Genomic DNA, 13,805 nt, shown 5'->3' with positions numbered 1-13,805 from the left:
GGGAGGGGAGGGAAAGGAAGGGGAGGGGAGGGGAGGGGAGGGGAGGGGAGGGGAGGGGAGAGGAGAGGAGAGGAGGGGAGGGGAGGGGAGGGGAGGGGAGGGGAGGGGAGAGGAGGGGAGAGGAGAGGAGAGGAGAGGAGAGGAGAGGAGAGGAGAGAGACTGAAGGACTAGTCTCATTCAGTGGTTCAGTTTCTTCAGGGGTCAATGAGGCTGTTTTCTGTCATAAAAATGTTAAGAAGAAACACCGGTGTTTTAAGGAGCCTTAAGGTCTTTCCAGAGAAACATTACTACCATAGAAAGACTGAGGGCAGAGACTTTTCACGAGGAAGCTTGTTGACTTCATTCAGCTTAGCCTGTTGCAGGGACATACAGAACCTGACTTTGGTCTCTGACCCGTTGGCGTGGCTAAGAGTATGAACCTCCTGGAAATGGAAATGATGGGAAGGGAAACTGAGGCTCAAGGGTCCCGGTGTGCTGTGACTTCCTGGTTTTAGGATCGAGAGATTTGCCTCTAGGAGTTGGAAGCAAAGAAAGATTTCCTACACAAGAAACTTTACAACACAACAGATACCACTTATTCATACACTTGGCAGTCAGCGTGTCCTGAAGATTTAAGGAAGTCTATTTTGAGAGAAAGTATGAACATTTTTCAAACTATTAACAGAACAAGGAAATGGGGAAGGGATTGTCTTAGAAAAAAGGCATGCGTTTGGTAGTAAATTTCTCAGTGTCAGGGCTTAGTTCCGCCCTGACAGTAAATCTTATAAATTTTTTTCCCTCAAAACTGGGAGGAGAAAAGCAGGCAGGTGGTATACGCCTGCAATCCCAGCACTCAGGAGACTGAGATAAAAAGGATAGCCACAAGTTTGTGGCTAGCCTGGGCTACAAGTAAGACTCTATATCAAAACAATAAGAAATAAAAGCAAAAGCAAAATTGCATACTTAGTCTATCTGGTGTCACTTCTATTTTAGGAGGAAAACAGAGGCCGGAGTTTGGAAGGACACAATGTGCTCCGAGGTTTGACCACTACATACCATGACCTGGCCTTTATTGCTTACAAAACACTGTATTTTTTTTTCCCTGCAATCTGACATAAGATCAAAAGATGGAGAATTTCCACCCTCGAAATACCAGATCAGTTTCCTGTTCTTGGCTTAAACACTTCATTAAAGAAACAAAGGGAGGCAGGTACGCAGCAGTCACAGTGCATAATTGGGTGAGATGGGTTGGTTCCTGGCAGGCCTAACTTATAGAACAAGACCCTGTGTCTCACACACACACACACACACACACACACACACGAATGGGGGGAGGGATATTTCTCCTTCTTTGCTTTTTATTGAAAATAGGCTCTTCTCTCATACAACCCCACCTACCCCACATCCTCTCCTGCCTCTATTTCCCTTTGGAAAAGAGCAGGCCTCCAAGAGACAACAAAGAAACAGGATAAAACAAGATAGAGTAAGACAGGGCAGAAGCCCTCCTATCAAGGCTGAACGAGGCAACCCAAATAGGAGGAAGAGATTCTTGGCTTTGGTTTGGTTTGGTAAGACAGGGTTTCTCTATGTAGCCCTGGCTGTCCTGGAACTCACTGTGCAGACCAGACTGGCCTTGAACTCAAGGATCCTGGGTGAAAGGACAAAGGTCTTTCTTAGGATGCCAGTCCCACAAGCCTAGTCTGATCCCTGCCAGTGTTACAGTAACCTCTCCAACCTAAATAAGCCCGTGCAAAGAAAACACAACTCAATTAATATGAACACAAGCAGTGTGCCTAGATTGGGCAGATCTACCCCTACACTACTCTGTTCCCCAGCTGTGAGATTCCTTATAACTTGACGTTTCTCCAGGCCGCGTGCTTCAGCTCCACCTTCCTTCCACCTCCTCCTCCGTCGACACCCCCCCCTTACCTTCCCCTCAAATTTTTTTCCCACTCCACCTTTCCTTCCCCTGGCCAGTCACCAGCTCTAGCCTTTATTTCACAAGTTAAAATGGGGAGAAGGGTCCGATGAAGTCACCAGAGTATATGACTAGGCAGTCCTTCTTGGGGAAGCGGAATTATCATCAAAATACAAACAGCACCAAGGCAACCACAACATGTATCAGGCACTAGAATTACATACAGCCTTGAGCCACCATGTCCCGATTTCTTTAATTTCTTTTAGGTCAAAATACACAAACATGATTAAATATTCATTTCCTTCTTCATTGCTAAATTAGAAAATGAGTGAATTTCATATCGGAAACAAGACCACAAAAAAGGCTAAATGCATTTTGGGTTGACTTAGGTCATAAGCAATAGGAATTTAAAACGAAAGCCCTCAGTACAGGTTAGTAAGTCAAACTGTCCTATCCCCAGCAAGCATGAAGTCTGGGCTCTTGGGCTACCTCAAAGCTCATTCCTTTAATTACAGTGCCAATATTTGATGTCTTTAACCAAGCACTACAAAAAGTTTCATAGTTTCATTTGCCTTGCTTCCTGAGGAAGGAAGGCAAACAGACTCAAGTGCTCCTGGCTTTGTTTCTCTTCCCCTCATTCACTCCTTTCCCCCAAAAGATGTTTGAATCTAATACTTCTCTAGTGTCCACTTTTCTCCTAAAGAGTATGGACACTTGGTATGGCTTCACGGGCAGGGGTGAAGAGAGAACATCAAACTTCTGGAACACCGGGACAAAGATTCATTGCTTAACTGAACTATGCAGCCGGGATCCTGAACCTCCTGGGCCCATATCAACATAAAGAACAATTTAATTAAAATATAAATATGAAGAAAACAAGATCACCTTAACTACATCCTGATTAAGGTTAGTTAAAGTTAATGTGGTTTGAGTAAGAATGGCCCTCATGGTTCCTATATTTGAATGTTCGTTTGACTCTCAGTTGGTGGAACTACTTGGGGAGGATTTGGTGGGTGTGGTCTTCTTGAAAGTGTGTCAGTGGGAGTGGGCTTTGAGGTTTCAAAAGCCTGTGCCATTCTCGGTTAAGCCCCTCTGCCTCATCATTGTAGACCCAGCTACGGCACTCGGGCCATGTGTAGCTGTCTGTCTGCCTGCCATAGTGCCCACACATCGACAATCACAGACTCTCATTCTCTGAAACTTTAAGTCCCAATAAACTCTTCCTTCTATAAGTTGTCTTGATCATGGCGTCTTCTCACAGCAATAGAAAAGTTACTAAGATGGTTAACTCTAAAGTGTCTCCATCTTACCCCCAAAGGTTCATGTGTCAGCTGGGGGCTTGTCCCCAAATGGGGACACTACTGGGGAGAGCTTGGACTTATCTGGAAGAAGCAGATCACTAGAGGTGGGTCCTTGGGCAAGGGCTGGGGGCATTATGTCCCTGACTCCTCCACCACCACACCTGACTCCTCCTGTTCCTGTTTCTGTCCCTTCTTTTAGCCCCTTCCTCCCCCTCTATCTTTTGCTTTCTCTTTCCTGTTCATGAAGTGAAGAAATTCTGCCCCCATATGCTCTGGTTACCATAACATTCTGCCTGAGCACGTGGTCTTAGTGACCATGGACTGAAGACTCAGAAACAGTAAACCAAAACAAAACCTTCCCTTTCAGTTGTTTGCATCAGGAATATTGTCACAGTGACACCAAGCCTAGTAGCCCAACTGCCTCCCCATTGGTGTGAGCCCCCTTCCCCCTTCCTTCACCATCCCTCTCCCTGCCCTAAGGCTGCCTGATTTTCCTGAAATGTCTTGTGCAAGAATCCCATCAGGGAAGTTTAGCCACTTCATGTTTTTTCCTAGTTCTCTTCTACACCGCAACCCCCAAGCTACTCCCTGGTTATAAACTCCCACTTACCCATGCCATATTCCATGAACCTCTCCCCACTGCAAAGACCCCATGTAAGTAGCCCCTACTGTAGCTAATGCTATGGCCAGAAGTTAAAGCAATCTTCCCTCTCCCTCGCTGGCTGCATGTTTGTTTATTTGTTTCTTGTTTTTACAACAGACCGGTGGAAAGGATACTGGGGACGACAGCTGCACAGGAAACCGCAGAGATGGCCATCCTGACGTGGCACATGGAGAGGCTGTTCCACTGGGGACATGATTTGTAGGAGATGATCGATTGCAGGAGCGTGTACAGCACACCGCAGATGAAAGCCAGAAGCGCACCGCCATCGTGAACCACAGGCACAGCTAACTCCTGCGGACATCACAGAGATGGGCTGGTACTCCGTGGGAAAGTGCTAAGCAACCCCTGCAGGAAAGCTCTAAAGCAATGGCTCTCAGCCTTCCTAATGCTGTGGCCCTTTAATACAGTTCTTCCTGTTGTGGTGACCCCCGCCATAAGATTGCTTTCATTGCTACATCATAGCTGTAACTTTGCGACTGTTATGCACTGTAATGTAAATATCTGTGTTTTCTGATGGTCTTGGGTGACCCGGACCAGGTGAAAGGGTCTTGTTCAACCCCCAAAGGGGTCAAGACCCATAGGTTGAGAATCGACATCGGTCCTCAGGAAAGTGGTGCCCATCTAAAAGAAAAGCTTCCAGCTGCTGATCAATGCCAACTGCCTAAGACAGTCCTCCTACTCCGGCATCCTAACTCTGCCATGAGATCTCGTCCTTAAGGAAATTACAGCCTCCATCTTGGTCCTATCATCAGCTCAGTCAAGACAATATAAAACTTGTGTTTACAAGCCAAGGTGAGGCCGTTTAAAGCCTGTAATCCCAGCACTTGGGAGAATGAGGCAGGAGAATCACCGTGAGTACCAGCCACAATTGCAGCCACATCATGTTACTCTCCTTAACTAGGATATCTAACATGGGCGTATGGATATAGTTATATATGAAAAAGTAAGGAACTTTCTATGCATAGCTGTGTCCCTTTAAATACTTACAGAATTTAAGAAGATAATCACTGGATGATGTAGAGAAATATGTTGAAGATGAGAATCCTATATATGTATGTCTTACCACAATTTAAACAATGAAGAGAAACAAATCCATGTTGATGCTTGAGTGTGAGGCGTATTTGAGCGAGGTCAAAATAGAAATTAATGCATTTTCTGCTAAAGAGTCACTTTCAGGAATAATCAGAATTTTGGTACTTTCCACTTTTCTTTTATAAGAATAGACATCCTGAATTTCAATACTTGGTCCCTCCCACTGTGAGGAAATTTCCTTCCTCTGCCCTGGCCATTTTGACACACCCTTTGGGGCTAAATTCGAAAACTTGGAAATGTTTATCCTACCATGATCTTATTTAAAGTCCCCTGTATCTCTGATGTGTCTTCTTCACAATGACATGTAGTTTATCATTAACACATAGGACAGCAAGAAAAGAGGAATCAAGGGTTCAAGACCAGCCTGGGCTACATAGTAAAATCTCTCAAAATTCTCCATTCCTCTCTCCCTCCCTCCCTCCCTTCCTCCCTCCCTCAGTCTCTCTCTCCCTCAGTCTCTCTTTCTCTCTCTCTCTCTCTCAACAGAGCTTGATGTAGCCCAGGCTGGCCTCAAACTCCCTCTGTTGTCAAGGATCTTGAATTTGTATTCCCCCTGACTCTACCTTCAAAATGTCATCAGCAGACTTGCACCATGCCCAGAATTTAGGACGTTAGGATTTTGTGCATGCTAAGCAAGCATTCAACCATTTGAGCTACATGTCTAGCCCCTGTCTTTTAAAGGGGGGATGGTTCTTAGGTCAAACATAAATTTGGGGTGGATGACGTGAAAATTTGGCATATTCTTTGGACTCACTGTTAGGAACATTTTGCAAGTTTCAAGGCCAAAAAAAAAAGCACACACCAAAAAAAAAAAAAAAAAACCAAGAGAGTTGAACCTTAGATTTTTTTTTTTTTTTTGGCTATAATGAACATCTCAACTTTAAAAAGTTAGTTTTTAACTTATATATTGTTTATGTAAGTTCTGTATATGTTTATCACGTGAAATGACTAAGATACTGTATCTATAACTTATATCTCTGGGGTGCAGGGCTTACAGATGTGTACTACCATGCCTGGTTTGTTTTATTTATTTATTTGGGCAGGTTCTTGCTATGTAGCTGAAACTGGCTTCCAACCCATAATCCTCCTTCCTTAGCATCCGGAGTGATAGAATTGCAGGCGTAGGCCACCACACTTGGCTCACAGTTGGTTTTTGTAAAAGAGACAGAGAAACTGTGTGTGTGTGTGTGTGTGTGTGTGTGTGTGTGTTCTCACCTGTGCATGTGCATGTCATTGTACAGGGTCAGAGGACAACTTTGGAAGTCAGTTTCCTCCTTCATGAAAGACCTTCAGCTGATGAGCCATCCCACTGCCCTGGTTTATAAGGGTTTACTTTCGTTTTGTTAATGCTTGCCCACTTGCTTTCCTCGTTTATTTATTTTTGGTTTTTCAAGACAGGGTTTCTCTGTATAGCATCCCTGGTTGTCTGAAACTTGTTTTATAGACCAGGCTGGCCTTGAACTCACAGAACTCTCCCTGTCTCTGCCTCCCAAATCCTGGGATTTAAGGGGTGTGCCACAGGTCCATAGCTTACAGTTTCTTTTAAAGAATTATTTATTTTATTTATGTGAATATACTGTAGCTGTCTTCAGACACACCAGAAGAGGGCATCAGAACTCATTACATATGGTTGTGAGCCACCGTGTGGTTGCTGGAAATTGAACTCAGGACCTCTGGAAGAGCAGTCAGTGCTCTTAACTGCTGAGCCATCTCTCCAGCCCCCAGTTTACCGCTTTTTCCCTCTTGTTCTGGAATCAGCTACCCTTGTCTTACATAAAATAGTGTTCTCATTTCAGCAATTCCAAATTCTGTGCGTGAAGGAGATCACATGATATATGTCTTTTTGTGTCTGGTTTATTTCATTTTGTGTAGGGTGATGATCCTAAAGTGTGCACATGTGTGTATGTTCATGCGTCCACATGGATAGCAGATGTCAACCTCAGGTGCCCTTCCTCAGGAGCCACCCACCTTGATTTTTTGAGACAGGGTCTCTTACTGACCTGTAACTCACCAATTAGGTTAGGCCAACTGACCAGGGAGCCCAGGGATCTGCCTGTCTCTGTTTCCCCAGCCTCGCCTGGACTCCATGGGTCCTAGAGATTTTAACTCAGGCCCCCACGCTAACCCAGAGACACTTACTCTGAAGTCAGAGAAAGCTCCCAATTGATCACCCAGCATGTTCTACTTAACACGTCAATGTGCTATGTATTCATCTCAAAGGACAATTTCACAAAGAAAACCTCTTGAGAGACAATGAAACGCTGTCAGAAGAGATAACAAATGAGACAAACACCAGGCAGACGACCTGCCCACCCTGTTGGGGAAGTGGGTTATGAACATCTGGTCCGTGGGGTTTGTGTGATCAAGAACTTCCAGAGACTCTTCTCCAGATCTGCATGCTAAAAGGTGAACCCTGAGACCTCAAGCAAGGAACAAGTAGGAAAACATGTCTGGCAGTATTGACAAGGTAGACAGTTGACTCCCGTGCAGGTTGTAAACATCCTACGTCTGGAGTTTGTATAGACTTACCTCAGGGAACCCTTAAAGGAGAGTGGAAAAGAAAATCCATTATGTAAACATCTATGTTTTCCTTATAAAGTCTGTCCTCTGTTATTTAAAAAGGACCGCATATGTCTTATGATGCTTTTCGGGGAGAAAGTGATGGGATAAAATGTTTACCACCTTCCCACCCAACAACTTATATTCACACTGAAAACTAATCTTTGGCATTCTAGGTCTCCTCCCGTCTTTAGCTTACTTTCTGATGGCAGGCCCGTCATTTTTCATGATCCAAGGTTCTACGAACCCTTCTCCATCCCTGGACTGTGTGGGTCACCCCTGAATGTGCTGTACCACAGAAGGAAGGGGGTTTACACCCTCACTGTTGGCCAACAGCCCTGAGTTTCCTGAGATGCTTTATCATGATACCCCTACCCATGTGCTGACAGAGGGCATCTCCCCAGAACAATGCAGAAATGGTGACTCTGTGGGGCTCATGAGATTCGTGTCAAACTGAGGTCACCGCAACCACGTGGTTCAGTTCCGTACAGGAGTAGACATTAGAGACGAAAGGACAACAGCTCATTAGAATTAAAGCCTCCATCTTTTTGTTAATATAAGCATCATACAAGACCATTGCTGGTGGGGAGAAGGGTAAGGAGATTTCCCCCTGGGAAGTATCCAAGGCCACCTATAGTAATGCACCCTGCTTTCACGTGGAGGCAACAGTTAAGAAGAGAGCAGAACCATCACAGTGTCTGACGAGGACAGCCCCTAAGTATGAACTGCTGGCTGCCGTACCCTGGTTCTCTCCCCAAACCCTTACAGCAGTCTTATGAGCTGGGTACCCTCAGCAGTACGAAACACAAAGTCCAGTGGATTTTTCTAAGACACTAAATAGCTCTCCGTACACAGACAGGTCAAACACTTTCTTGCAAAAGATTATGGGATGGCTGGAGAGATGGCTCGGCGGTTAAGAGCACTGACTGCTCTTCCAGAGGTCCTGAGTTCAAATCCCAGCAACCACATGGTGGACACAACCATCTGTAATGGGATCTGATGCCCTCTTCTGGTGTGTCTGAAGACAGTTACGGTGTATTTATATGTAATCAATCAATCTTTTTAAAAAAAGAAAAGATCAATGTTTAAAATAAAAAGATCATGGGATGAGCAGGAATGTACAAATTAGAAGGATAGTCACTGGAACAGTAGCTGTGTTATGGCAACGCAGACTAATTCCATGGAATAAAGCTGAGCTAATGATCTCATCCCCATAGACCAGTCTTCAGCCACAAAAGGGCGTGGTCAGGTGCTTCTCTTGGAATTCCAGACAGATCACATCCAGTGGTAGATCAGTGAACTTGCACCCTGAGGAAAACCACTTGCAAAGTGGAAATAGCTCTTGCTTTAGGCTATATGAACTGCAAAGCCAGACGTGGTATTTCATGTCTGTAGTCTCTTAGAAGGCTGAGGCTGAACTCAGAGTTACTAGTTTTAAGGATAATATATGCATTTGGGTGCATATCTGGTGTCTGTGTGCATACATGAGTGTGTGTGTGTGTGTGTGTGTGTGTGTGTGTGTGTGAGTTCCAAGCCAAGTTGGGCCAGATATGGGGGTGAAAAAGAACTCTTTAAAAAAGTGAAGAAGGGGGTTGGAGAGATACTTCAGTGGTTAAGAGCACCGAGTGCTCTTCCAGAGGTCCTGAGTTCAAATCCCAACAACCACGTGGTGGCCACAACCATCTGTAATGAGATCTGATGCCCTCTTCTGGTGTGTCTGAAGACAGCTACAGTGTGCTCATATACATAAAAAGAAATAATTATTTTTTTAAAAATGAAGAGGGAATGGCGCCAAACCTGTCACGCCATCGCAGGTCTACGCTCTCATCTTGCAACTATAAACCCCTTCTCTCCCAGTTCCCAAGCAAGATTGGCAGTCATGTCAAAAGCTCATCAAATCCTCATCCACCGGCCATCTCATGGTTCTGTCACACAAGCTGGCTTCTCTCATGCATCTTTCTCCACCGACACTCGGAGCCCCCCCTGCCCCGCAGCTCACACAGGCCGTACCTGGAAGTTGGCTACGATACCCATCCCAATGCATCCCACCAGTCCGAGCACCAACGACAGCAAGTTAAAAACGGGAGTGCTGAAGTAGCAGGTCTCGTTCTGCTTCTCCACTATCTTATATCTTGTGTACATTGTCGCTGCACCTGGAAAAACAGTATGGTTTGATTACCTGATCCTTCTGATGAAATGCAAGAGCACATCGGAGAGTTACAGCTGGGAGTGTGACATGAGGGTTTGATTCCCAGCACACACATACACACATACACACACATACATACACATACACACACATACACACACATATACACACATACATACACACACACATACACACACACACATACACACATACACACACATACACACACATACACACACACATACATACACATACACACACATATACACACACACATACACACACATACACACACATACATACACATACACACACATATACACACACACATACACACACATACACACACATACACACACATATACACACATACACACACACATACACACACATACACACATATACACAGATACACACACATACACATACACACACACATACACACATACACACATATACACACATACACACATACACACACACATACACACACACATATACACACACATACACACATACACACACACATGCACACACTTACACACACATACACACACATGCACACACATACACTCACACACGCACACACACACTTGGCTATTTTCATGTTAAAGCCATTCCATTACATGTGTCACACTATGACACGCTTTTCTCACTTAACAGTGTACTGTGAAGATCGCTGTGAAGTCAGTCTCCATGGTGATTTTTGGGAAGTTTCTCTATGGTTTGTGGTCTTATCTCTATTTCACCCTTCTCTTATAGACGGATTTCTACTCTGTTCCCTGGGTTTTCCAACCATAAGCAATACTCAATCAGCATCCCTGATTTGTAGGTTTGGGGCATGTTTTCAGAGTAGTAGTCTAAGGTTTAAAAAAAAAAAAATTAGGCGTGATCAATATGCTGAGATATTTGCTCTGACTCAGCCGAGGTAGAAGAATAACCACATACATACACTTTTTCAATAATCAGCCCTCTAATGAGGGAGTGAAAACTGGAATCTTTAATTGGCATTTCCCCCCAGTGAGGGTTAACAATTCCAGCCTTCTAAAAACTGACTTTCGTCTAGTTGTATGTCCTCGGAGACATACTCGGCCTCATTTCTCTCAGTTTCCCCCCTTGGGTTTAAACTGTAATGGCTTTGACACATTCTGCACGCCAGAATCCGGTGTGCTGCAAAAATTACAAATTTTCTTCTGGTCTGCCTTTAAAATGTACAACACACATTATGGTAAGGTGGACTTCATATGTATTGACACAGTTAAGGCGATACTGGGCCTTATCTCCAATCTGTAAAAAGTAAAACCCTTAAGAAAATGTAAAGGAGGCTAGCAAGTTGTGGTGGCACATGGCCGTATTCCCAGCCTTCAGAAGGCTCAGGAGAGAGAATGGCATGTTCCACCACTGATTGTGGTAAAACAATTACTTGCACCTCTAAGCCTGGTTTCAAAGACCCATAAACAGGCACTGGGCCTGGATGGCCCTGTATTTCTTTCTCCCTCTCCTTTCTTATCTCCAAACCCAAGAGGAAGCTCCCATGAGTGGGTGAGCCAGTGAAACATTAACTAACTTCGAAAGTGGCTTGCTCCCTCAGTGGGAGTCCCAGAAGTTCTCCTGGCTTCTCTACAGGGAAGAGAGGGAGGTGAGCGCTGGTTTCACAATAGGCCCTGATGGTTCAGCAAGGCAGAGGATAAAGGAGGGGCTGAGACCTGCATCAGATACCCATACACTCAGGTCCTCCAGTAGAAGACAGTTTTGAATCAATGGCAAAGTGAATGGAGTCAGTGTGTTACATTAATTGGCTCATGATGAGATTGCATCCCGTCAACTGAGTCTGCAGTGTGTCTGAGTTATTGAAAACAAGCAAACAAACAAAAAAAATCATGCCTGGAACAGATACAAGCTAGCTTGGTTTTTCTGTTTCCCATTACTCCTAACAGATCAGCAACTCTCAATATATAGAAAGCATCCAAGTCCCCTAAACTGGTTTGGTTTGGTTTGGTTTGGTTTTAATGCATGGTACTAAGAATCAAACCTAGTACTGCTTGCTCACAGGCTGTGATGGTTTGTATATGCTCGGACCACGGAGTGGCACTGTTGGGAGGTGTGGCCTTGTTGGAGTGAGTGTGTCACTGTGGGTGTGGGCTTTAACACCCTCTTCCTAGCTTATTGGAAGTCAGTTGTCCACTAGCAACCTTCAGATGAGGATGTAAAACTCTCAGGTCTGCCTGCACCATGCCTGCTTGGATGCTGCCAGGTTCCCATCTTGATGATAATGGACCGAACCTCTGAACCTGTGAGCCAGCCCTAGCTATATGTTGTTCTTTATAAGACTCAAATAGGCCATGGTGTCTGTTCACAGCAGCAGCACCCTAACTAAGACACATCCCAAGCAAGTGTTCTACCACTGAACTACCCTGGCTCCAAGTGCATATTTGTACCAATATTCTATCCCCCGGTAGATCTGTAAGGTGCATGCAAGCTGCCCTCAGAACACATTTTTAGACCCTGCTTTCTGCACTGGATTACACAAGTGCCTTGGATAGACACAGTTTTTTAAAAACAAAATTACATGAGATTGCAAAGTTTCTGCAAGTCTGAGGACACTGTCAAGAAAACAAAATGGCAGCCAACAGATTGGGGAAAGATCTTTACCAATCCCACACCTGATAGAGGTCTAATATCCAATATATACAAAAAAAAAAAAAAAAAAAAAAAAAAACTCAAGAAGTTAGACTCCAGAGAATCAAATAATCCTATTTTAAAAAAAAAAAAATTCTCAATTGAGGAATATCAGACATCTGAGAAGCACCTAAGGAAATGCTCAACAACCCTAGTCATCAGGAAAATGCAAATCAAAACAACCCTAAGATTCCACCTCACACCAGCCAGAATGGCTAATATCAAAAATCCAGATGACAGCAGATACTGGCAAGGATGCTGGCAAGGATCCACTGTTGGTGGGGTTGTAAGCTGGTACAACCACTCTGGAAATCAGTCTGGCAGTTAGTTCCTCAGAAAACCAGACAGTACTACCTGAAGACCCAGTTATTCCATTTCTGGGCATATACCCCAAAGATGCTCCAAAATACAATAAAGACAAATGCTCCACCATGTTTATAGCAGCCTTATTTATAACAGCCAGAAGCTGGAAAGAATGCAGATGTCCTTCAGTAGATGAATGGATACAGAAATTGTGGTATATTTACACAATGGAGAACTACTCAGCTATTAGAAACAATGACTTTATGAAATTCCTAGGAAAATGGATGTATCTAAAGAATTTCATCCTGAGTGAGGTAACCAAGTCACAAAAGAACAGACATAATATGCAGTCACTGATAATTGGATACTAGCTCCAGAAAACTCTGAATACCCAAGAAACAACTCACAGACCATATGAAACTCAAAAAAAGAAAGGCCAAAAAGTGGAAGCCTTAGTCCTTTTTAGAAAACAAACCAGTAAGTGTATAGCACCCTCTCAGAGTGAGGTACACCTAAACCTTAAATCATTAATAACTCAAGAGCTAAGAAGATAGCCTTGTGGCAATTTTTGGTATTTAAAAAATACACGTTTAATCTTTACACACCAAGAAAACGTTGACTATTTCCATGTTATGTTTTGTTTTACATGTATTTTATGCTTATGGTAACTAGTAAGATTTCGATGCATACTATCAAACCTTTAAAAAAATCAAGTACTGACAAAAAATATATTTGTACAGTTTTATGCCAAAATGCTTTAAAAAATCTGTACATGTATGTCTTTTTTTTTAATAAAGCTGTAAGAAAAAAAAAACTAAATTACACTGAAAATCTACTTCAGGGCTAGAGAGATGACTCAGTGGTTAAGAATGCTTGTTGCAGGTCAAAGGTTTTGTAGCTGGGTTGGTGTCCTGATCCCAACACTCAAAATCTTGCCTGACCACAGAAGATGTTCAGTTCAGGCTCCAATATGGTTCATTATTACTAGGAGTCCTCACTAGGGTCACAGTGAGGTCATAGATTTGGGGAAGTTTCCACTGCACTAGGTTTTTCCATAGCCCCTCAAACCCCCCTTATTACGGTCATCTCACCCAATACTCTGTCACATCCCCATGTGTCCCAATTTTTCCTCACCCCCAGTTCATTCACAGAGTCTGTTC

The 13,805-nt window shown here is 43.8% G+C and overlaps 1 protein-coding gene across 1 annotated transcript in view; it reads right to left on the bottom strand.

The window, feature by feature from the left end:
* DRAM1 (DNA damage regulated autophagy modulator 1) overlaps window positions 1-13,805 on the bottom strand; it is a 36,411-nt gene that overhangs the window by 9,815 nt on the left and 12,791 nt on the right. Inside the window, exons 3-4 of the mRNA XM_080935057.1 lie at window positions 9,525-9,667; window positions 3,977-4,154 (exon numbers count right to left, since the gene is read on the bottom strand). Of these exons, the coding sequence (XP_080791183.1) occupies window positions 3,977-4,154; window positions 9,525-9,667 (321 nt within the window). The remainder of the gene's footprint in view (window positions 1-3,976; window positions 4,155-9,524; window positions 9,668-13,805) is intronic.

The sequence above is a fragment of the Micromys minutus genome (assembly GCF_963924665.1).
Source record: "Micromys minutus genome assembly, chromosome: 22".
Classification (NCBI taxonomy): Eukaryota; Metazoa; Chordata; class Mammalia; order Rodentia; family Muridae; genus Micromys; species Micromys minutus.
The sequence above is the reverse complement of the archived record's forward strand: the minus strand, read 5'-3'. Positions and strand labels throughout refer to the sequence as shown.